Source organism: Protopterus annectens, chromosome 5.part0, assembly GCF_019279795.1.
Source record: "Protopterus annectens isolate FY-2018-M chromosome 5.part0, PAN1.0, whole genome shotgun sequence".
Taxonomy (NCBI): domain Eukaryota; kingdom Metazoa; phylum Chordata; order Ceratodontiformes; family Protopteridae; genus Protopterus; species Protopterus annectens.
The window spans coordinates 171,413,799-171,439,386 of NC_056735.1; the positions used below are offsets into that span (position 1 = coordinate 171,413,799).

General features: G+C 43.8%; 1 protein-coding gene across 1 annotated transcript in view; it reads right to left on the minus strand.

The window, feature by feature from the left end:
• The window catches only part of LOC122802137 (centrosomal protein of 295 kDa-like), a 1,720,043-nt gene that overhangs the window by 188,298 nt on the left and 1,506,157 nt on the right, over positions 1-25,588 (minus strand). The window contains exon 14 of the mRNA XM_044071818.1: positions 15,524-16,257. Within this exon, the coding sequence (XP_043927753.1) occupies positions 15,524-16,257 (734 nt within the window). The remainder of the gene's footprint in view (positions 1-15,523; positions 16,258-25,588) is intronic.

The following is a 25,588-nucleotide window of genomic DNA, read 5'->3' on the forward strand; positions in this document are numbered from 1 at the left end:
TCTTGATTAACAAAGGCGGTCATTGACAGAAGTGAGTCTGCAATCCACCAACATCAGACCCTAGGAAGGAACCAGATTGGATTTTTTTGAGGTTTAAGGTGAACCCTGGACAGTGAAGAAGGTTCTTTGAATACAGCCCTGTCACTATAGGCTGGGAGGGGGGCTGAGTCTGTTGTACCCCAAGAAACAACTCCTGTAGGATTGGAGGGATCAGACAGAGATGACTTGATGGAATGGTGGAAAGTACAGTTTTGTACCTACCATAAATGTAGATGTTCGAGTGCTCATACAGCTGCAGTCATTACACTTGGGTTATCCTGCCGGCAGGCGGGTCCTCGGTCGGCCGAATTCCAAAGTCTAGGTCCGGCGTCGGCTGTCGTTGCTTCCTCCCTGACGTCAGCGCGGCAGGGTATAAAAGAACCAGCCGACGCCATTTTCTTCAGTTTTTCTTGCCCCAGATGTCAGGTGCCCCCAGAATGAAGGCAATACATAAATTTGTGTAATAAAGCAATGCCATATAATCAAAATACAGTAGTGCAAGCAAATACATCAAGAATAAATACCCCAATCAGGTTGCATGAGGAGATGTTAGCCACTAGGCCTGTCCCAAGAGGGGAAGGAGGGAGGGAAACCTGGACTGCAGCTGTATTAGTACTCGAACATCTACATTTATGGTAGGTACAAAACTGTACTATGTTCATCGTGCATACAGCTGCAGTCATAACAGATGGGTAGAATCCCAAAGCTAGGAAAGGGGTGGTAGGCACTAGGTGGAACTAGGAGGAGCCAGAATGCCCTGCAATACTGCAGTGGCAAAGCCCGCTCTAGATTTGGAGTATAGTGGAAGGTGGTAGTGTTTGGAGAAGGTATGCACAGAACTCCAAGTGGCTGCTTCCAAAATATCTTTGGTAGGAACTCCTCTGAGAAAAGCTGCAGAGGTAGCCGTGGCCCTTGTGGATTGAGATCTGATGCCTGTAGGTACAGTTTTGCCATGAAAAGAATAGCAAAAGCGTATGCAGTGGGCTATCCATTTGAGATTGTCTGTTTGGAAATTGGCTTTCCTTGAGCTCCTATAGCATAGGACATAAAGAGCTGTTCTGATTTTCTGAAAGGCTTTGTTCTGTCCAAATAATAACGCAGTTGTCTGTGGTTGTCCAAGGAATGTAGTAATCTCTCCCCTTTGTTTTGAGGATTAGGATAAAAGGTAGGTAAGTGTATAGCCTGATTCAAAGCTACCCTGGATACCACTTTTGGCATAAAGGATGGGTTGGTTCATAAGGAAACTCTGTCCTGATGGAAGATGATAAAAGGCTGCACAGCCATGAGAGCTTGTAGTTCCGAAACCTTACGAGCTGAGGTAATAGCCAGAAGGAAAGCTGTTTTCCAGGACAAATATTGCAAATCTGATGAGGCAGCTGGCTCAAAAGGAGGCAAGGTCAGCTTTTCTAGAATGAAATTGAGATCCCAAGCAGGTATTGGTTGTTTCCTTGGGGGTTTTAGATTCTTAGCCCCTCTGAGGAACTGTCTTAAGAGGGGGTGAGAGAATAAGGGTGGATCAGTGTTGCATTCTGCAGAAATGGTTGAGGTATGGATTTTGATGGAGGAGAATGAAAGTCCACTGCTTAGCAGCTCAGCTAGATACTGTAATATTTGAGGTAAGTTCAGTTTTCCAGGATCCTGGCCCATTTTCTCATTCCAGACACAAAACCGCTTCCATTTTGCTGAATAAGCTTTTCTAGTAGATGGTCTTCTGGCCTCCAAAAAGACATCCTGCACCTCCTTGGAGAGTAGGGTCTGTTGTGATGCTAAGGAATCTTCCATGCGGCTAGATTGAGTGTTTTTAGCTGACTGTGAAGAGTTTTGAAGCTGTGCCGAGTCAGGAGAAGAGGCATTAGAGGCAGGGTCCATGGTGAGGAATGCGTCAGGCTCCTCAGGAGTGGATACCAGTGTTGTCTTGGCCAGTCTGGAGCAATGAGAATCATCTTTGGTCTGTCTGCTCTGGTTTTTAATAGAACTTTGGGCAGCAGAGGAAGAGGTGGGAAGGGATAAACTGTCATTGATGTCCAACTGAAAGGAAGAGCGTCCACTCTCCAGGCCTTTGGATGAAAAATCCTTGAGCAGAATTTTGTCAATTGGTGATTTTTGTAGGAGGCAAAGAGATCTATGCCTGGCCTTCCCCATGCTTGAATTATCTCTGTAAAAACTTGAGGATGCAACTTCCATTCGTGTGGATCTGTCATATTTCTGCTTAGGTTGTCTGCCAGCGTGTTTTCCTTGCCTGGCAAGTACTGTGCTTGTAGTTCGATTTGTAAGTCCAGGGCCATGTTCCAAAGTGACATGGCCAGTCTGCATAGGGGGTAAGAATGGGTTCCTCCCTGTTTATGTTCCACATTACTGTGGTGTTGTCCGTTCTTATCAATAGTTGACATAGTTGCAGAAGGTCTTTGAAAGCTATAATAGCATTTATTACTGCTAGCATCTCCTTTTGATTGATGTGAAGGTGCTTTTCTTTTTGGGACCAATTTGCCCTGAATGCACCGATCTGTCATGTGCGCCCCCCAGGCATAGTCCGAGGCGTCTGTTGTTGACTTGATTTGCTTGAGGCTTGTTGAATGGGAGACCTGTGTTTGTTTGGCAAGCTTGAGCCCACCACAGAAATTCCTTTTGAAGACATGGAATTAGTGGTATTATTGCTTCCAAGCTGTGGCTGTGTTGAGACCATAGGTTTTTCAGGTACCATTGAAGTTTCCTCATATGCAGCTTTGCACATGGGATTAGTAAGATGCAAGATGCCATGAATCCCAGAGCCTGCAGGATTTTCCTTGCAGTCAGCCTGGTGCAATTTGCTAGTGTTCTGAAGTATTGAATTAGTTGCCCCTGCTTCTCTGGCGTGAGGTAGGCCATCTGGGTGTTTGTGTCCAAGTTGGCACCCAGGAAAATTATTTTCCGAGAGGGTATTAGCCTTGATTTCCTTTTGTTGACTGTGTATCCCAGAGAATTCAACAACATTATTACATAAGCCAGATGTTTCAGAAGAATGTGCTTGCTGTCCGCTTGGATCAGGCAGTCGTCCAAATAGGGGTACATTTGTATCCATTGAAGTCTGCAGTAGGCAATTACTGATGCCAGGCATTTCGTGAATACTCTGGGCGCAGTAGATAAGCCAAAGGGCAATGCAGAGAATTGATAATGGGTTGAACCTGCAAGAAATCTGAGGTATCTTCTGCAATTTCGTCTGACTGGGACATGCAGGTATGCCTCCTTGAGGTCCAATGTTACCAGCCAAGACTCCTTGCCCAGCATGGGAAGAAGCTGCTGTAGAGTGAGCATCTTGAATTTTGGTGCAGTAGAAATGTGTTTAGGATGGATAAGTCCAAAATAGGTCTCCAATCTTTTCCCTTCCTTGGTACCAGGAATAGTCTGGAATAAAAACCTTGACCTTGTTCGTGCGTAGGTACCTCTTGAATAGCTTTCATGTCTAAGAGATCTGAAATTTGTCTTTGTGCCTCTGCCCTTTGATTGTGTGGCAGGTTTGGCATGCCTCTCATTTTTGGAAGGGTGTGAAAATGGAATCTGAAGCCTCTGTTTATAATGTCCAGGATCCATTTGTCGTTTGTGACAATATGCCAATTTTTTGAAAATAATGCCAGTTTTCTGCCTAAGGGTGCTGCCATTTGAGTCTTGCTTGGCATGCAAAGGGGAAAGTCATTGGGCTTGCTTTCTGAATGGTTGCAAGCTATCCTCACCACATCTTTGTGTATGAGCTTGCCATTGTCTGCCTCTAAACGATCCTTGGGATTGCCCTCTGCCCCTCGGGCGCCTGTATCTACCTCTTTGGGGTCTGTCCATGGCTGGAAAGGACCAATTTTTGGAAGGCCAATTTCTACTGAAACGTGGGGGTTGTACCTGTAGAAGATCTTTCACTGTTTGCATTGATTTAGCCTTTTCCTCCATTTTCCTTAAAACCTCCTCAGCATTAGCACCAAATAATACATCCTTTTGTAGAGGGGCATCTAGTAATTTAGCTTTGACATGATCTGGTAAGGTTTGTTCCTTGAGCCAGGCATGTCTACGTATGACTGATCCTGTAACAGCAGCTCTACATGAGGCCTCTAGAGCATCAAAACCATATTGTAAGGTATGTTTACCCACTTGTTCTGCACTGTGCATCAAATCCTGCAACTCCTTCAAGTCTGGTTGTTCAGGTTGTGACATTTTACTTCTCAATTGTGATAACAAAAACTGTTGGTACTTTAGCATATGGGTTTAATGCCCTCATGGTTAAGGTGGCCGAGGTATATACCTTTTTTTCCCCACCTTTCTAAGGATCTGGAATCTCTCTCGGAAGGTAATGGGTTTTTAGCAGTGGAGGCCTTAATTCCCTTTGGGACCCTGTGAGATGGTTTCTGGGTCAGCAGCATGGCTTTTATATAGAAATTGGTGTGAGTCAGGGACCCTGTAATACCTGTCAGGCTTGACTGGGGCTGGAGGTAGAGAATCCGGGTTAAGGCAGGCCTCCGAGTACACATCATCTAGTATGTCCAAGACAGGAGGTATAGCCAGAGGCCTGTGCTGAGGTAGCAAGAGAAATACCCTAAGCCTTTTCTTGGAATCTGAGTAATCTTGGCCTTCCCAGTGGAAGTGTTCCCTTAAGGTATGAAAAGTTTCCCCAAATGAGTAATCCTCAGGGGGGGATACAGATGGAATGGACTCCTCTGCATCGGAGTCTTCAAAAGGAGAGAAAGAATGTTCCTGTTCATCAGAGTGCTCTGATATAATGGAGCCATGATCAGAGGTGGGGGATTCTTCCTCCACTATGGGCCTTTTGTCCGGGGGTGTTGAGAACCCCTGATAAGAGTAATTAAATCCTCAGCCATTTTAAGCATCTGTTTCTTAGGCATGGGGCCTGGAGATGGGCCCTGTGTAGCTGGCCTCTTAGAATGCATGGATGCTTTAGACTTAGTGAAGGCCTTGATGGAAAAAGAAGAGGAAGGTCTGAATACACCTTGAGAGGAGGTAGATCTGTCCACAGTTTGAGATTCACCTCCAAGAGTGGCTTCTGCATCTGTAGTCGGGGTGTGGGCCGAGGAGCCTGCGACCTCGGGCACAGGAGACACCGCCAATGAAATGTCGTCGGTAGTCAGGGGCTGCGTAGGCGCCTCGCTGAGAACCAGACCATGTGTAGTCGGCTTTGGCATGGTGTCGGTAGAGGCTGCGGACCTCGTGTGTCAGTCCTTATCTTTGCGCTTTTTAGACAAAACTGGAGTCGGAGTATCCGACGACATAATATAGTTAAATGTTTTGTCAAAATAATGCTGGGCGAACTCCGCCCGACGCTTAATGGTGCGCTTGTTGAATGTAGCACAAAAACGACAGGCCGAGACGTCGTGGTCTGGGCCTAAACAAGGAATACAGAGGGAATAGAAATCCTTATGCGGTATTTGCTTCCCACATGAAATACAATTGTTAACTTTGTCTGACATCGGTCTGAGGCAAGAAAAGTTTCCCCAACGGGGTACTTAGCTTTCAAGAAGACTTCGGTTGCAAAATTTTCGTAATTTCAGGAGCTGGCTGACCGGCACCTGTGAACTGCTTCTGCTTTGGGCACCGCGCGGCAAGAAAGACTGAAGAAAATGGCGTCAACTGGTTCTTTTATACCCCTGTCGCACTGACGTCAGGGAAGAAGCGATGACAACCGACGCCAGACCTAGACTTTGGAATGCGGCCGACCGAGGACCCGCCTGACGGCAGGAGAACCCATCTGTTATGACTGCAACTGTATGCACGATGAACATCTGTACTATGTTCATCGTGTTACCCTGCTGCAGTCATCACACTTGGGTAGAATCCCAAAGCTAAGGATGGGAGGTGGAGTCAAACAGTGTTATAGAAGGCTAGAAGGCCCTGCAAAACTGCAGTGGCGAAGCCAGCTCTAGTCTTAGAGTAAAGTGGTAAGTGATAATGTTTGGTGAAGTTGCAGCTTCCAGAATATCCTTGGTTGGCACCCCCCTGAGGAAGGCTGTAGATTTGGGCGGCACAGTGGTGCAGCGGTTAACGTTGTCGCCTCACAGCAAGAGGTTCTCCGGTTCGATTCTCGGCTGGGGTGCCTTCTGTGTGGAGTTTGCATGTTCTCCCTGTGTTCGCGTGGGTTTCCTCCGGGTACTCCGGTTTCCTCCCACACTCAAAAGACATGCATCTGGAGGATTTCTCCCCAGGCCTCTGCTGAAAACAGGCTCTGTGGAACCTAGTCGGACTTTCCCAGTCAACAAATGATAAATAAATAAAATAAAAATAAATATAGCTGCTGCCCTGGTAGAGTGGGGCCTTATGCTAGCAGGAACTGGCTTTCCATGGTGGGTGTAGCAAAAATGTATGCAATGTCCTATCCATTTGGAAATGGTCTGTTTTGAGATAGCCTTTCCTTGTGATGCTGTAGCATAGGATAAAAAAGCTGGTCAGATATTCTGAAAACCTTAGTTTTATCCAAGCAGTAACGTAGCTGCCTGTGAATGTCCAAGGAATGCAGGAGTCTTTCTCCTTTGTTCTGTGGATTTGGAAAGAAGGTGGGTAAATGGATGGTTTGATTTAGAGCCACACTGGATACCACCTTAGGCATAAAGGAGGGGTTAGTTCATAGAGAAACTCTGTCTTGATGAAAAATGAGGAAAGGCTCTACTGCCATTAGTGCCTGAAGCTCTGAGACTCTTCTGGTTGAAGTAATTGCTAGCAGCAGGGCAGTCTTCCATGATATAAACTTTAAGTCAGCTGAGAAAGCTGGCTCAAAAGGAGGTAGCGTACGTTTTTCCAGAACAAAACTGAGGCCCCACGTTGGTGTTGGTGCTCTCCTGGGTGCCCTAATGTTTTTGGTCCCTCTGAGAAATTGCCTTAGAAGTGGATGTGAAAATAAGGGAGGATCCGTGTTGTAGTGAGCTGAAATAGCTGAGGCGTGGATTTTAATAGATGAAAAAGAAAGCCCTTTGTGTAAAATCTCAGTTAAATATTGTAGAATCTGAGGTATGTCCGGCTGAAGGGTATTTTGGCCTTTAGCTTGGTTCCAGGCGCAAAACCTTTTTCATTTGTCTGAGTAGGCTTTCCTGGTGCTGGGCCTCCTGGTCTCCAGAATAACATCCATAACAGCTTGTGAAAGAGGAGCTGGCTGGTTGCTTAGGTGATTTGCCATGCAGCCAAATTTAAGGTTTTGAGCTGGCTGTGTAGAATCTGACTGTCTTGCTGTGTGAGCAAATGAGTAATTTGTGGTAAAATCCATGGTGGGCCCTGGGCCATATTCCTTAATAATGGGTACCAGTGCTGGCGTGGCCAGTCTGGGGCAATGAGTATCATTCGGGGTCTCTCCATTCTGACTTTCAGCAGCACCTTTGTGAGAAGGGGCAATGGAGGGAAGGCATATACTGTCAGCATTTTCCAACTGAATGAGAGTGCGTCCACTTTCCAAGCTTGATGGTGAAATGTCCTTGTGCAAAATTTTGTTAGCTGATAGTTTTGGGGGCTGGCAAACAGGTCTATGTCTGGGTACCCCCATTTTTGAGTTATCATTGCGAATACTTGTGGATCCAGTTTCCACTCGTGGGGATCCATGATGTTTCTGCTTAGGTCATCTGCCAATGTGTTCTTTTTTCCTGGCAGGAATTGAGCTTGTAATTGAACTTGGTAAGCCAGTGCTGTGTCCCACAAGGTCATTGCTTGCCTGCATAAAGGGTAGGAGTGTGTACCCCCTTGTTTATGTACCACATTACTGTGGTGTTGTCTTGTCCTTATTATAAGCTGTCCTGGATGTAAGAGGTCCTTGAAGGCTGTCAGGGCATTCTGCACAGCTAGCATTTCTTTTTGATTGATGTGCAGATTCCTTTGATCTGCAGTCCATATGCCTTGAACGCACCGTCCTGCCATGTGTGCCCCCCAGGCATAGTCCGATGCATCTGTTGTCATAGTTTGCCTGGCTGGGGGTAAGGTGAAAGGCTGACCCTTGTTGAGGTGACATGCCTGTGACCACCACAGAAACTCCTGTTGAAGGCAGGGAATGAGAGGTATCATTGTTTCCAAGCTGTGGCTGTGTTGAGTCCATACGCTTTTTAGGTACCATTGTAATTTCCTCATATGCAGTTTTGCAAATGGTATTAGTAGTATGCAAGATGCCATGAAGCCCAAGGCCTGCAAAATTTTTCTTGCAGGGAGTTGGGTCTTTGTTGCCATTGTGTTGAAGTATTGAGTTAGTTGTAGTTGTTTGTCTGGCGTCAGATAAGCCATCTGGGCCGTTGTACTCAAGCTGGCACCCAGGAATGTCACATTTTGTGAGGGCACTAGTTTTGATTTCTTTTCGTTTACTGTGTACCCTAGGCAACTTAGAAGGTGTTTTACAAAAGCCAGATGTTGTAAGAGAATGTCCTTGCTTTCTGCTTGGATGAGGGAGTCGTCCAGGTATGGGTATATGCTTGTCCTCTGCCCCTTGGGCGCCTGGTATTTACCCCTCTGTGGTCTGTCAGAAGCTGGAAAAGACCAATTCTTTGTTGGCCAATTTCTGCTGAAGCGTGGGGGCTGTACCTGTAAGAAATCTTTGACCGTCTGCATAGATTTTGCCTTATCCTCCATTTTCTTTAAAACCTCTTCTGCTTTAACCCCAAATAAGACATCCTGCTATAAGGGTGCATCTAGTAACTTTGCTTTAACATGATCAGGCAGAGTTTGTTCCTTTAATCAAGCATGCCTACATATAACAGACCCAGTAACAGCTGCTCTACAGGAAGCTTCCAAGGAATCAAATCCACATTGTAAAGTATGTTTGCCCACCTGTTCAGCTGCATACAACAGATCCTGCATTTCCTTGAATTCAGACTGTTGAGGGTGCGTGCTCATCTTTTGTTTTATTTGAGACATTAGGAATTGCTGGTATTTAAGCATGTGAAATTGACAATTTAGTGCTCTCATAGCTAGAGTAGCTGAGGTGTAAACCTTCTTCCCCCACCTATCTAGTGCTCTGGAGTCCCTTTCAGAGGGTACAGGATTTTTAGCTATAGAAGCCTTAGCCTCTTTGGGACCCTGGGAGATTGTCTCTGGATCAGCAGCAGGGCTTTTGTAAAGGAATTTGTGTGAGTCAGGCACTCTATAGTATCTACCTGGTTTGGCTGGAGCAGGAGGCAGAGAATCTGGATTTAGACTAGATTCTAAGTAAACATCATCCACAATGTCTAAAACTGGGGGGATAGCAAGTGGTCTGTGCTGGGGGAGTAAAAGAAACTCTCGGAGCCTTTTCTTTGAGTCGGAGTAGTTCTGACCTTCCCAGTGGAAATGTTCCCTCATGGTATGTAAGGTTTCCCCAAAGGAATAGTTTTCAGGGGGAGAAGTTGAGGGAATGGAATCTTCAGCATCAGAATCTTCATATGGGGGGAAAGGAGTAATCCTGTTCCTCAGAGGAGCCTGAGGAAATAGACACTTGATCAGAGGAGGCATAATCCTCCTCTTGTCTAGGCCTTTTGTCGGGGGGGGGGGGTTGGGAACCCCTGATTAAAGAAATCAAATCTTCAGCCATTTTAAGCATCTGTTTCTTAGGCATGGGGCCTTGAACTGGAGACTGAAGTGCAGTCTTTTTTGGTTTTAGAGGAGTCTTAAGCTTAGCATAAGATTTTATGGTGAGAGTAGTCGGTCTGAAGACACCTTCTGAAACCGAAGGTGTTTCTACAGCACCGGCTTCTCCTTCTGCAATGTCGTCGGTAGGGCCTAAGGAAAATGGCTGCGTCGGCCTAGAACTCTCTGCTAGAGAATTTGAAGCGGTCTGGGGTTCCAATTCTGTGGTAGCCAGGGGCTGCGTAGGCATCTCACTGAAAACCAGAGAACCGGCGACCGGCCCAGCCGAGGCCTCGGAGTCTGGCTTGGATCTAGGCTGCCTGTCTTTATCTTTGTGTTTTTTATGCACGCCGGTAGTCGGTTGCTCCAACGGCATAGTGTAATTAAATTTCCTACCGAAGTAGTGTCGTGCGAAATCAAAGCGTCGCTTTACAGTTCACTTATTGAACCTAGCACAAAACCGACAACCAGTGACATCGTGGTCTGGGCTGAGGCAAGGTATACAATAAGAATGAAAGTCCTTATGAGGTATTTGCTTCCCACATGAAATGCAATTGTTAACTTTTTCTGACATCGGACTGAGGCAAGAAAAGGTTCCTCAACGAGGTACTTAGCTTCGAAGACTTCGGACTGAAACTCGATTTGAAAATCTCAGGTGTCAGCCGACCGGCACTTGCGAACTGCTTCTGCTTCGGGCACCGCACAGCAAGAAAGACTGAAGAAAATGGCGTCGGATGCCTCTTATATACCCCTGGCACACTGACGTCAGGGAAGAAGCGACAGCAACCGACGCCGGACCAAGACTTTGAAATTCAGGCTGACTGCGGGACCGCCTGACGACAGGATAACCCAAGTGTGATGACTGCAGCAGGGTAACACGATGAACATCTTCACATTACCCCATTATTGTTTAAAAGGACAATGAAGGGGCTTAAGTAACTAAGTAAAATGTTTTTATGTTTATTAATCTTTGTATAATTTGTACAAAAATAACATTAAGTAAACTGCATGATATATTGTAGAGCAGTATCATATAGTATGCAATAAGAGGTATTTTAAATGTGAGGAGAGGGAAAGTGTTATCAGTAACTTCTGTATACGTTTATGATATAAAATTAACTACCATTTTTTTCACTGTAACATGTCCAATCTCACATTGCAACAAGATAAAAAAGGCCTGGAAAGAAGCAAGTTAAAGTTAATATAATTTTGCAAACTTGGGCTGCTGGGGAAGTGTAAATGGATGGTAATCAATCCTGTTGTGAGAGAAGAAGATATCTTGAAAAGTTTTTTAAGCAAATAGGTTTAAAAACTAAAAAGATTATTAAAATAATTTCAAAAGTGTAGTTAATTCTTGTATCTGCAAAGTTAGCAGCTGTTTATTTTTCTTATTAGCACCTGCTTAATAGTTAGATAATATGCATGAGAGGTCAGACCAGTGGGTTTTGAGTGAAATCCCCAAGGATACTTTCTTGTAGTAGCAATGTTACTAGCTTTTTCTCATTAGCAAATGCTTTTATTAGGCTAAAATGAGTTTTGCAGGTGCAAGCAATCAGAAAAGCTCTGAACATGTTTAGAGTTAAATCTACAAGGTACAATACAATTAACTTTTAAAGAGAAACTGGCAAGCAGTTAAGTGAAAAATTATAAAGTTTAGGACACTGGGAACTGAATAATTCTACAAGTAGTTACTTTCCCAGCAGCCTTAGTACTTCAATGCACTGAACAGAACAGTCCACAATTCAGTTTGTGTATTTAAGGGTAGCTAGTGCACTTTTTTCTTAAGGCTAATTGTTAGAAGTATACTGAAAGCATGCATGTTGTTTTCACATGTGGGGGGGGGATACAGATAATATAAGGGCAGGCAGCAAATGTGTAAGTGGGAACACAGGCTCGAACATGCATTTTAGCATTGCTAGCCTTAAATGTAGACTATAGCTGTCACTTTGGCTAACTGCTCCTATTTGGAGGGGTAAACTTCCTTTCTGGAAGTTAAGCATAGTTTTGTGTGCTTGTTGTGAGTAAAAAGTGGGTGGATTGCAGAAAATTATTTATTTATTAATTTTTGCGTATTGAATGTTTTCACTGAAATGCTTGGGAAAAAATGTGACGAGTTCAAAAACAGATAAACAACTATACACAAACCAGCCTACCAAACAGTGTGTGCACATAAGCTGGACGTTGTAAACATATATTCAAGAGAAAGAATAGTTGTGTAAAATCTTACCAGAACCATAGATGTCCTTTCTCTTCCATGTTGCAGTATTCTTAGTGTGGGATTCTCTGCCTCAGGTGACCCAAATGTTGGCTCCCATACAAAAGCATAAAGCCTGGTTGCTGTTGTTGCATGGGACGTCACACACAGGGTCATAAACCAGGTGCCTTAAATGTGACGTCTGCACTCACAGACCTCAGAACTAACTGCCCAGTTGGACAGTAGACTAGGTAGAGCCAACTGGTGTCCCAAAGACCAGTGAAATGCCATGGACTTCCCTGTGTGACCAAAGTCTATGTGGTGCCTCATAGACAGGTGAAAAGAAATGCAGGGGGATAGGTGGGAAGGAAGGAATAATGCAACATGGAAGAGAAGGACATCTATGGTTAGGGTAAGATTCTACACAACTATTCCATGTCCTTCTATTCCCATGTTGTGGTATTCTTACTGTGGGAGAGTACCACAGCTTAGGAAGGAGGAAGGGTGGGGGTAGAGGTAGCTGATTCCAGAAATCCCTGCAGGATTGTCCTAGCGAAATTCACTCTGGAGATATGATCTAAGGTGTGTATAGTGGACCAGGTGGCTGCCTCCAGGATGGAGGCTGTGTCTAGGCCCTTGAAGAAGGCCTTGGTGGATGCTACAGCCCTAGCAGAGTGTACTCTTACCCCCTGAAGTAAATCCTTGCCATGGTAGGAGTAGCAGAAGCAAACAGTTGTCCTGATCCAACAGGAGATAGTTGTTGGTGACTGCCTTGCCAAGGGCGCTGGGATGAAAGGATACAAAGAGTTAATTAGATTTTCTAATGGTCTTAGTTTTGTCCAAGTAAAACCTCAGCTGCCTGTGAACAACCAGGAATGGAGTATTCTCTCGCTGTCACTGGTAGGACAGGGAAAGAAGGTTGGTAGGTGAATAAACTGATTTAATGACAGCTCATTGACCACTTTGGGCATGAAGGAAGGGTTGGTGCGCAGGGTCATCCTGTCTTTGTGGAAGACAGTGTAGGGGGGGGGGGCATGCCATGAGAGCCTGTAACTCTGATACCCTTCTGGCTGAGGTGAGAGCTACCCACAGGATTGTTTTCCATGCGTACATTTGTAGGGATGCAGAACTAGCTGGCTCAAAGGGAGCCAGTGTAAGTTTTTCCAGGATAAAATTTAGGTCCCAAGGCAGTGGAATAGGCTTCCTTGGTGGTCTGATGTGCAAGACCCCCTTCAAGAACAACTTAACATCTAGCCTGGAAAGTAAAAGAGGGTCTAAGGGTAAAGCAGGCAGGGATAGCAGAAAGGTGCACTTTCACTGAAGAGTACGAAAGGCCTTCCTTGATAAGCTCACACACATAAGCTAAGACTAGAGGTACATCCACCAGAAAGGGATCCCTAAGCTTTTGGAGACACCATTTGGAGACTCCTTCCCATTTTAAAATGTAGGATCTCCTTGTGTTACATTTCCTGGACTCCCTCAGGACAGAAAGCACATCCTCAGAGTAGTGGTGTCTGAAGGGTAGTAAAAGTTTATCACCCAGAGTATTCGACACAACATCTCCACAGGAGTCTGGATGAGAGTTCCCTTCTGCTGTGTGAGTAGGTCCACCTTGTGGGGTAACTTGCGGTGATTGTCCTTGGTGAGGGATAGTAGAAGGGGGAGCCAATGCTGCCTTGGACAATAGGGAGCCACCAGCAAGATATTTAGATAGTCCCTCCTGATTTTCAGAAGGACCTTTTGAATGAGAGGAAAGGCATACAGAAATCATCCCTTCCATGAGATGGTAAAGGCGTCCAATCTCCAGGCAATTGAGAAGTGGTCCTTAGTACAGAATTTTCTCAGTTGTCTGTTCTGGAGGGAGGCAAATAAGTCTATTTGAGGTGTGCCCCACTGGTGGACAATGTCTAGAAAAACTTCTCTGTGCAACATCCACTCGTGATGCAGAGAATGATCTGATGAGAGCATCCGCTTGGTGGTTGTCCTGGGATGGGATGTAGACTGCCTGCAGGGATAAGTTGTTTTGTGAGGCTAGGTCCCAAATCTGCATTGCTAGCCTGCAGAGGAGGTAAGACTTGGTTGACCCCCCCCCCCCCCGTTCATTGATGTACCACAATACTGTGGAGCTGTCTGTGAAGATTTGAAGGGGGCCTGGCTGCAGTAGGGGAAGAAAAGCTTTCAGGGCTAAATGAACTGCAGTCATCTCCCTTACGTTGATGTGTTTTTTCAGGAGGGGTGCCTGCCAGCGTTCTTGCACCTTGTGGCCCTTCATGGTAGCTGCCCAGTCCAGATCCGAGGCATATGTGTGCATATGTTGAACTGGTATGGGGGTAAGAGGTGAAGGCCTGGGTTCATTTGAACTTATTGAATCCACCATTGTAACTCTGCCTTTTGGCAGGGTAGGAAGGGGATCTGGAACTCTAGACGGGGGCTGTGTTCCCACACATTCTTTAGATACGATTGTAGCTTCCTCATGTGCATCTCGGCTACTGGTAGGACAAGAATAGTGGCTGCCGTAAGACCCAGAAGTTACATGAATTGCCTTGTTGACAGTTGGTGGGTCTGGATAAGATCCTGGAAGTGGTCTGTTAGGGAAATTACCATGTCCTGAGGAAGGAATGCCTTCATTAGGTCTGTTCGGATCCTGCATCCCAAGAAGATTTTGTCCTGTTCTGTTGCAAAGGATGATTTGGGGAGATTAAGGGTGAACCCCAACCTTTGTAGTAGAGACACGGAAAACTGCAGATGTTTTTTAGGGTGTTTCCTTTCTCTGTAAGAATATCGTCTAGGTAGGGGTAGATTTGAATGCCCTTGGTCCTGCAGTAGGCTAGGGCGGGAGCTAGGCATTTGGTGAAGACCCTGGGTGCAGAAACATTAGGATTTAGATTCAAACTGTGCTCACCAGAAAATACAAGTACAGTGCAGATGCTGTGTACACCCCTTCAAGCCTAGAGTAAAAGCCAAGATGTGCTCTGGCAAGTGATATCAATATAACCTGAGCATGGCAACACAGGATAATTCTGAATTGTGTCAAATAGGGATATAAGAGGAGGAGATCTTGACTGATACTCAAATGCAGGACGACTCCAAAATTAGATCCATAAAGTGTCAATAGTACTTAAGCTAAAATATGACTCTCAGAATTGCTTTGTGGAGTCCTGCAATTATCCTACTGGTGAAAATCTTTAGTTAAAAATGATGCATTTGAATGGACTGACAGTATATGTTATGACCACTAAAAGCAACTCATTACTCACTGATCCTAATACTGTTCTCTGCTGTTAAACAGGAATCATCTGCCTTGTAAAATATATGTCAGAAATCCTACACAGAATGACCAGACAACTCCTCTAAGCCTCCGTTAAATCATCCTACATGAACAAATCATCATGTTTTGACACGTTATTACACAATCTTTGGATTTCTCCACAAAGAGTTTTCCAAAAGGCTCACAGCATCATAAATTCCTCTTTCAGTAAAACTCTTTATTTGGTCACTTGTATTCTATGTAGAAAATGTAAACATTACTTACACTCTAAATAGTCATTTTTAAAAGATTTCAGTACATAAAGGTAGGCATATTTAAGCAAGCAGAAGTAACGGATGATTTACCCAGACATCAAGTGTTGCAGTGGACAAATCAAAACTCAAACAATGCGAACCACAACCAGGGTCATTTCAAAAGTATCTATAATCCAGTTGCTATTTCCTTTGGGTTCAAGTATGATGCTTAAATGTCATTAAACTTACCCAAACTGGAACACAACCACTCATCAAAGATGCAAAATGATCACTTTCTGCCTGTTTAGAAGACTTCTTCATATCTGGTTCCACCAAAGAATTACTGTGAAGTGTAATCTTTTGCACAGAACTGTCAATACATTCAATATCCTTTTCAAAGACTGTCCCAGGCAGTGTTTGCAATGCTTTCTCTTGCTGTCCTGCAGAAACATCAGTTATGAATTCAGGCCCACTTGTCTTAAAATTCTCTCTCTTTTTACTAGAGCATACTGCTTCTGGAGCAGTAACAACTACTCCATCTTTCTGCACATTTTCTCCTCTGCCAGTTATAACAATCCGCTGCTCTACAAAACTAAAATCCATTTTTGTTTGTTCCATACCCTCCCTGAATGAATGTTTAGAATCATTTACTGTACTTGGTGTTACACTTAAAAAGTCAAACGATCCAGAATCCTGCAGCAAGCTTTCGGCATCCTGGCTTCTAGGATTCTCAATAGTGGATTCACTGCCTCTATCATTTGTAGATTCCATCAGGACCTCCGATGGACATGGCAGCTCTTCATTTGTCATCTCAAAAGCAGGTGGAAGAAATTCACCAGTTGTCTGCAGCTGACTGGTTGTTTCAGTGCTCAGATGAGATGAGCTAGGAAGTTCTGTGACTGTATGAAGCACAGTGTCTAAGTAGCATTCATCACTACCACTTTCAGGTTGAAGTGGATGAAAAGAACCTGAAGACTGATCTGCTGAAACATAAAGGCAATGTTGTAAAAAAAATAAAAAAACTTTGTATTTTCATACGACTTAGTGCAAATTAGCAGAAGCCAAACAAATTCCCCAATTTCTTTACCAAAGTACAGTTGTGTAAGATACTTACATAGTACTAGATCTTCAAGAACAGTTTGCTTTAATAGTAAATCCTGGCATCTAGGTTTGCCCACCTTCTAAATGGGAAAATAAAGACACATGGTGGCCACCTTGTGTGTTTTTTTTTCCCCAGGCAGTGCTTTCATCAGCTGCATTTATAGCCCTGCCAAGATGTTCTTTGAGTCTACGCCAGCATTCCATGTGTCTTTGGTTGGTATGCAATGTAGTGATACACAGTCAGCATTGCTACATGCTTTCTTCTGTTCTCCGAGCCCTTTCTGGACCTCAAGGAAACGTAATTATAGTAAGCGACTGCCTTCTGTATGGAAAGAGGTCACTGTACCTATTCAAAGTGTAAATGTAAAATGCTGTTAACACAATATATAATATTCCTAATGCGATGGAAGTAGAAAAGCTTCACTATTGCAATTTCTCTTCAAAGATCTTCTAGTATGGTAACCAACAATCCATGCAGCAGCTTCTGAAGTACCTTCTGAAGAATCACTTCAGAAATATGCTGCTGATGTAGCTACTGCCCGGCAAGAATGTTCTGTTATTGTGCCTTGCAGATTTTTTTTAAACATCTGGCATAACAAAAAAAGATAACATGGTTAGCTACCCATTTAGACTTGTTATAAGACTTATGAACTTCTCTTTCCTTTCATAACCCCTTAACTGTTGAGCATTTTAGAGGGTCTCCTCAGACTGCCTGATTTTGGCTACTTTAGCTCTCTGTTATTTAAAAACTTGCATTTTCACAATGGTTCAACATTTATTCATGACATAAAAATATATATATATATAGACATATATATATGTACACACACACATACACACAAACATATATATATATATATTCAAGACATTTTCACAGAATGTCACCAGCATAAACACCTTTAAGTCAATATTGGTCTGGGAGCCTAACCACAAAGAAAAAGCAGTCATACCTTAATCTAATGAAATATCAAAGAATGTAATGTTTATGTCTCAACACAAAGAATGACAATATGACTTGTATCCTGAAAGATACACTTTTAGGGCTATAATTATACCATTACATATGTGACTGTCTCTCTATTCCGGGCCAGTAATCAAGCAGCCTCAATCCTCACCATAGACACTGGTGACAGACCGTCACTAAAAACAGGAATGGATTTACACAGTATTTTCAAATGTAGCTCTCTGCATCAAATGTAGCTCTTTGCATCAAGCGCAATTTTCCCCAAGAGCACACTGACTGGTCTCTCTCTCTCTCTAACACAAGAATACTAAATATCTAACTACAATAAACACCAGAGTTTCAATCACAAGAGAAATTAAAAATAATACAACTAGACAGATTCAAGCAGATTCAGAAAAAAACAATACTTAACTAATCTCACTGTATTTCCTGAGTGTCTAAAGAATAACTGTTCCCTAACTAATTTAATTAATACAGCAAGGCAAGATAGGATGCTGAGATGCCTACTTCCACTAGGCAAGGCGATGAGTTTCTAACAGACTAAAGTGAACTCAACTAACAACCGACTGTGATAACTGTCAAAGTTCTTTATATCAGATTCCAAAGAAAACAAAACAAACTGCTGTGAGACTTCCATCACATCTGATTACCTAACTCTGGTACAATACACACTCAGAGCTTTGCTACGATGCGCTGCAGTAACAGTAGTGTAGAACAATTTCAAAAACTTCTACTCTTCCCTTCCAAAATTCTTTGTTTACATAAACACTTGATCACTTACAACACTGTTGATACATTTTTAACACAAGCATCTGTACAAATCAGTGTGACAGTCAAATGACACAAAATTATTTATAAAACTCCAGCTGGCTATGCTGGCATATGTTACACATGCACTGTTCTATTCTACCTGGCACAGATGGCAACAACCCACAGCATCGCAACATATTTATGCTTCTGGCAAATTGTGTTTATTGAAGAGAAAGAAAATGATGTACTTGCCATAATGATAGGTCAAATGTATCTTCTTATGTCCATCTCAACCTGTGGGTTTACTGGACACGACTCTTGACTTGAAGCAGTCACCTTCAGAATCTTCATTCATGGAATTCTTTCTCCTCTACCCATAATGCTATATTCTACACAAATCTCCTCAGATTGAGTTTGTCAGTGCCCCTAGAATAGTAAATCAGGAAATTGATGTTGCCCCAAACATGAGAGAGACAAAAGAATGAAGGTATCACAACAGCCCTTCCACATACAGCTTCAGGGTCAGTCTGCCCAGTCAGCCAGGAGCAACAGTGACAATTTGGAGAAAGCATGAGAGGAAGGAAGGTTAAGATGGATGGAAGAAGACAACAATGTCTTCATTGACAATGAGGAAGAAGATAACCAAAAGTTATTTACTCACTATAATGACAGACTCCTGCTACCTGTTTCAGTCATCCCTGAGGTAATGAAATAGCCAAGAAGGTGGGGGCAGGTGAGTGTGTGTGTGTGTGTGTGGGGGGGGTTTGAACTAGACAGACAGCACGGATCTATCATTATAGGTTCATAGGTTGATACTAGGCTATCAGCCCTAGGGCCTATACAAGCCTAGCCATAACAATTCCCTGGCTATTTCGTCCCACACTATTTACTTCCCTGGACCTCTGTCTAGCAGGACGACTGACGTGATCCCTGGGGTGAATGTCCTTTCTCCCATCCAATTGTCAAGGTTCCTTTTGAAGAGGGCCAAAGAGGCACTCTGCTTGACATGTATGGGCAGGCTATTCCAGAGTCTCTGGTCAGGAACCTATCCCTCCAGCATGTTTTGTTTATTGTGATGATGAGGTTTAGATCCCTAGAGCGTATGGCTCTGAGAGATTGGGATTTCTTTAAGTGTAGCATGTCCAACAGCTCTGGGTTTGGCATGGCCTTGTATGTTAAGTAGAGATCGCCTCTGAGTAGACGATATGCGACAGAGTATAGCTGGAGTTTTTTAAGACAATCAGTGTAGGGTATCTGCTTTAGGCCTGTGATTCTTTTAGTGAGGTATTTCTGCGGCCTTTCCAGTTGTTGCAGATGTCTTGAGAGGTACATACCAAATGGGGCGTTGTATTCTATAATGGGTCTAATGAGGGAGGAGTACAGTGGGACAATGACCTCCTTTTTTCTGGATGAAAAGCCCTTAGTCATGAGGTATACCACATAGAAGGATTTCCTGACTGTTGTGGGGATGTGGTTATCGAAGGTGAGACCACTGTCCACCTGTGTCCCTAAGTCTCTTATCACACTTTTGGTGTTTAGTGTACTGCCACCTATGTGGTAATTCACGGGTACATGTTTTTTCCCCAAAGAGGATAACTATAAATTTCTTGGCATTGAGCTTAAGCTCATGGCTCTGGCACCAAGCATCTGTTTCTGTAAGGCCCTTTTGTAGAGTATGAGTACATAACTTTTGTATCTGATGTTGTCTTTTACATCTGAGTTCAACATGTGGGACAGAGTCCCAGCCACGCAACCCCCTAGGGAGGTCTCATGGAAGGATATTGCACAGTACAGTGCAACCAAATGAAGCCCTAAACCTGGACTGGACATACAATTTGAAATGGGGCACAAAGGTGTAATGACCCACCCAAGATTCTGCTGCACAAACTTCATACAAAGCAGCTCGGGAGAAAAATTCTGTACAAGTAACCATAGCTCTAGAAGAATGTCCTTTGGGTTTGAGATGCGACTATGTTCTCTTCAAACCATATCCAAAGGAAATACAAATCAGAAAACCATATGAACACCGTAAACTTGAAAAAGGGAGAACCCAACTGAGACTTGGAAAATGAGGCAAACAATTAGATTTTCACCCAAATGAGACTTGGGGAATGAGACAAACAATTGATTAGATTTTATAAAGGACCTTGTCCTATCCAAATAGAACCTCAATTGTCTATGAACATCAAGGCAATGCAGAAGATTTCTGCACATTAGAAAATTTGTGAAAAAAGATTGGTGGATGAAAGGATCGATTCAAATTATTTCCTGATACTACCTTAGAAAGAAAAGAAGGACCTGGTGTAAGGGACATACTGTCTTGATGGAAAACCAGATAAGAAGGGACAACAAAGAGGGCCTGGAACTCTGACAAAGACTTGGCAGAGGTAATGGCCACCACGAACAAAGTCTTCCATGACAACAACTTCAGCTTCAGAAGGTTCAAAAGGAGGTGCAGCCAGCACGTGAAACTTAAATGGGAGTCACAAGGCGGAACAGGTTCCTGCACAGGAGGACAGAGTAACAGAGTTCCTTTAAGAAAGGTCTTTGAGATCTTAAGCACAGTCAACAGTACATTATCTCTACCAATGTGAAAATCAGACATAGCTGCCAACTGCATTTTAATAGTGCAGTAGATAGACCTAAAATTAAACAAACCCACAAGAAAGTTCAGAACAGCCACAAAAGGTATTGAAAAGGGGTTCAAGCCCCAAGAGACAGCTCATAAGGTAAAATGCTTCCACTCACTAGCAAACACTTTTCGGGTAGATGACTTTTGAGAAAAAGTTAAGATGGGAACAACTTGGTCTGAAAGGTCGGGATTACTGGCCATCAAGGGAATTGGAGAAAAAGAAGGTAATAAAATCAATCCAGGCAGTCACAAACCAAGAAGAAGTAGATGTAGGGTAACTTCACCAACAAGACGAAGCCTTAGTTTGTGTAAAATGCTTTGAGGCCAAAAGAGCACAGTGAGGATTACAATCACTCTGCAGTGACCTGGTTTCTGAAGAAACATTATCAATGGGGTCAGAGGCTAAGCATAAAGACCACCTGGGGGCCAAGCATACAGCACAACATCCCTGGGAGACCGTCCTTGAGGAGGAACTAAGGCATAATAGCTGTTGCACTTGATGCTGGGCAGGAAAGCAAACAGGTCATAACACGGAGCACCCCAGCACTGAAAAATACAAGTAGCCACTCTCAGATTCAGGGACCACTCGTGAGGAAGGAGAATGCTCCTGCTCAAACTGTCTGCTAAGATGTTGGATTTCCCCAGGATGTGCACTGCAATCAAAAACCGATGAACTGAAATCACCCATTGCCAGACACTCATGGCCTCCTGACAAAGACAGTAAGACCAGGTTCCCCTTGCTTGTTCAGATACCAGATTACCTACATATTGTCCATCTGGACAGAAAACACACTCTTGGGGAGAATGTCCTGAAAAGACTGCAATGCAAGGGGGACTGCCCTCATCTCCAAGATAATGATGTGTAGTTTGACCTCAGACACAGAATAGGTCTAAATGGATAGTTCTTTCTTTGAATGCCCCCAACCCCAGCAGAGAGGCATCTGTCGTGACCACAGCCTAAGGAGGGGGAGAACAAATGGTCATCTGGTGGACACCACGGGAGACTCCAACAACCAAATGATTTGATCTCAATAAATTTGGGTTAGGGAAACTGGAAAACCCATTGGATGTGGTGAATTCAAAAAGTGAATAGCCAGGGTCCACTGCAATGTCCTCATATGATACCTGGCCAAGGGAGTCAAACAAATGGCAGCTGTCATGTGGTCTAAAAGTCTAAGACTAAGATATGCTGGAGGCTTCTGACACATGATCAAGAACCTTACCAGATAACAAAGGTATGATATTATGGACTCTAGAAGCTTGGGAATCTGACAAACTGTGTCCAAATGACAACCTATAAATTCCAAGGACTGAACTAGATGCAGACTGGACTTTTGGAAGTTGACTGTGATCCTTAAAGAACTGCAAAGCTGGAGTAAAGTGTTCCTGGCCCTCATCAGGGATGCTCTCATGAGGACATTTGAGCCAATCCTCCAGGAAAGGAAAAAACTTGGAACCCCTGCAACCTGAGCCAGACTGCTACCACTGCCATATACTTGGTGATGGTGAAACCGAATGGCAGCACTTGGAACTAGTAATGACTGGTCCGCAACTGACGCACAGGAATCTCCTGGACTGCTTCTCAATCGTTATATGATGGGTAGGCGTCCTTGAGACTGAATAAGCACATCCAGTCATCCATCCTCAACACAGGTAAAACGGACTGCATCGTGACCATCTGGAACTTGGTCAGCTATATAAACCTTCAACCTGTTCAAATCCAAAATCGGCCTGAGGTCCTTGGTTCTTTCTTAGAACCAAAAAGAACCCTGACTAGACCCCAGATCCTTGTTGGTTTGATGGGACCTCTTAGATAACTTGGCTTACTAGCAGCTTTTGAATGTTTCAGCTGCTGCTCTTCTGACAGAATGGAACATCTGGAATGGAAGTGAATATCCTCTGGATGACTCTCAACAGCCATAATTCCAAAGTGATGGTCTCCCAAGCTTTTGGGTGTAAAGTCAATCAACCAGACTGGCTCAAGAGCAGGACAGCTGGGCAATGCTTCAGGGTCACGAATAGGGCCTTCTGGAGACAACTCTGTAGAAGTCCTGGTTCTGCGGCCCCCACTCCCTGCCATGAGGTTGTGTCTGTTGTAGTTGTCCCCCCTGCCACACGGGGAACTATAAGAATGAGCCTCTTGAAAAGATTGCTGTGATTTCCTAAAAAAAGAGAAGATCCCTCTTCTGGTTCCAAGAAAACATCTGTTGAGTGGTGGCAAAAAGTACAGTTTTGTACCTACCATAAATGTAGATGTTCGAGGATTCCATTGCTGCAGTCCTGACTATTGGGTATAGTCCGCGTCCAGTCGGCCCGAATACCAGAGTATAAGGCTGACGTCGGTCAGGGCGCATTAGACTGACGTCAGTACGTCAGGGTACTAATGCGCATGACCGACGTCATATCCTCAGTCTTTTCTTGCCCCAGATGTCAGAAGACCCTAAAAAGACAAGTCCCAAAAAACCTGCACCAAAAACATGTACAATATATACAACAATATATACAAAAATATAAGCATGTAAACTCACCTACACAACCACCCCTAAATACAGAGGGAAGGAGGGAGGGTAAATTGGACTGCAGCAATGGAATCCTCGAACATCTACATTTATGGTAGGTACAAAACTGTACTATGTTCTTCGTCTTCCATTGCTGCAGTCCTGACTATTGGGTAGAATCCCAAAGCAGAGGTAAGGGAGGCTGGCAAATCATAAGGAAGTAGGAGCTGACAACATGCCTTGCAAAACAGCTGTGGCAAAACCAGCCCTAGACTTAGAGTAGATAGGAAGGTGATAATGCTTAGAGAAAGTATGCACTGAACTCCAAGTAGCTGCTTCCAAAATATCCTTAGTTGCCACCCCTTAGAAATGCTGTTGAAGTGGCAGTAGCCCTAGTGGAATGAGGCCTAATCCCAGCTGGAATCTCCTTGCCATGATGGGAATAACAAAATGCAATGCAAAAGCCAATCCACCTAGAAATAGTTTGTTTTGACACAGGCTTGCCCTGTGAACTCAAAGCAAAAGAAACAAACAATTGCTGAGACTGCCTAAAATCCTTAGTCCTGCTTAAATAATAACGCAATTGCCTGTGTACATCTAAAGTGTGCAAAATCTTTTCCCCTTTATTTTGAGGGTCTGCAAAAAACGTAGGCAAATGAATAGTTTGGTTTAAAGCCACACTAGAAACCACCTTAGGCATAAAAGAAGGATTTGTACGTAATGATACCCTATCCTTATGGAAAATCAAAAAGGGCTCTACTGCCATAAGGGCCTGCAACTCAGACACCCTTCTTGCAGAAGTAATAGCCAACAGAAAAGCAGTCTTCCATGACAAGTATTTCAATTCAGCAGTAGCTGCAGGCTCAAAAGGTTGTAGAGTAAGCTTTTCCAACACAAAATTGAGATCCCAAGCAGGAGTAGGAGCTCTACATGGGGGTCTTATATTCTTTGCCCCTCTAAGAAACTGCTTGAACAAAGGATGCGAAAACAAAGGTGGGTCACAATCATAGTGAGCTGAAATTGCTGCAGCATGAATCTTAATGGAAGAGAAGGACAAACCTTTGTCCAATAATTCAGTAAGATATTGAAGAGCCACACTCAAATTAGGCTCAGAAATCTCCAAATTCTTTGCTGTACTCCAAAATAAAAATCTCTTCCATTTTTCTGCGTACACTCTCCTTGTACTAGGTCTTCTAGCTTCCATAATCACATTTAAAACTTGTTGAGGAAGTTGAGACCTGCTGTGTTTCAACACAGAATATGCCAGGCTGTTAGATGAAGAGAGTGAAGCTTGACATTGAGCAGATGACCGTCCTTCTGAGATAACAGATGAGGAATCAGAGGTAAAGGCCAAGGAGGCTTCTTTACCAGACTCCGTAGTAGTGGGTACCAGTGTTGCCGAGGCCAATCTGGAGCTATCAAAATCATCCTTGGCCTGTCTTGTCTGACCTTTAATAGTACCTTTGGAAGAAGAGGCAGAGGTGGAAAGGCATACACATGAAGGTTTTTCCAACTGAAAGACAGAGCATCCACTTTCCAAGCTGTGTGATGAAACCCCTTTGTGCAATACTGTGGCAGCTGGTGGTTTAGTGGAGAAGCGAACAGATCTATGTCTGGAGTTCCCATGACACTGTCAGTTTCTGAAATACATGAAGATCCAGTTTCCACTCGTGGGGATCCATGATTTGTCTGCTTAACACATCTGCTAAGGAGTTCTGTGCTCCTGGCAGAAACCTTGCCTGAAGAGTTAATTGCAGGCTGAGCGCAGTCTCCCATAAAATCATTGCTTGCCTGCATAGAGGATAAGAATGTGTTCCCCTTGCTTGTTGATGTACCACATGACAGTTGTGTTGTCTGTTAGAATCAACACCTGCCCTGGAAGAAGTAACTCCTTGAAAGCCATTAATGCAAACTGGACTGCTAACATCTCTTTCATGTTGATATGTAGATGCTGTAGTCTGGCAGGCCACTTGTCTTGTATCCACTTTCCATTTAGATGAGCTCCCCAAGCAATGTCCGAGGCATCTGTCGTTAAGATCTGACTTGCCTCTGGCCGGGTCACAGAGAGTCCCTTGTTTAGGTGACATTCCTGAGCCCACCACAAGAATTCTTTTGAAGGCAAGGTATTATTTGAATGACAGTGTCCAAATCCTGGCAGTGCTGTGTCCATACATTTTGAGATACCATTGTAGCTTCCTCATATGCAGTTTGGCATTGGGAAGTACCAGAATACAAGATGCCATGAACCCTAATGCTTGAAGGACTGTCCTTGCAGTCAGCACGGACTGATGAGATAGTTGATGGAAGTAAAGTGACAGACTCTTTTGTTTGTCCGGGGTTAAAAGGCCATCTGGGCTGCTGTATTCAGT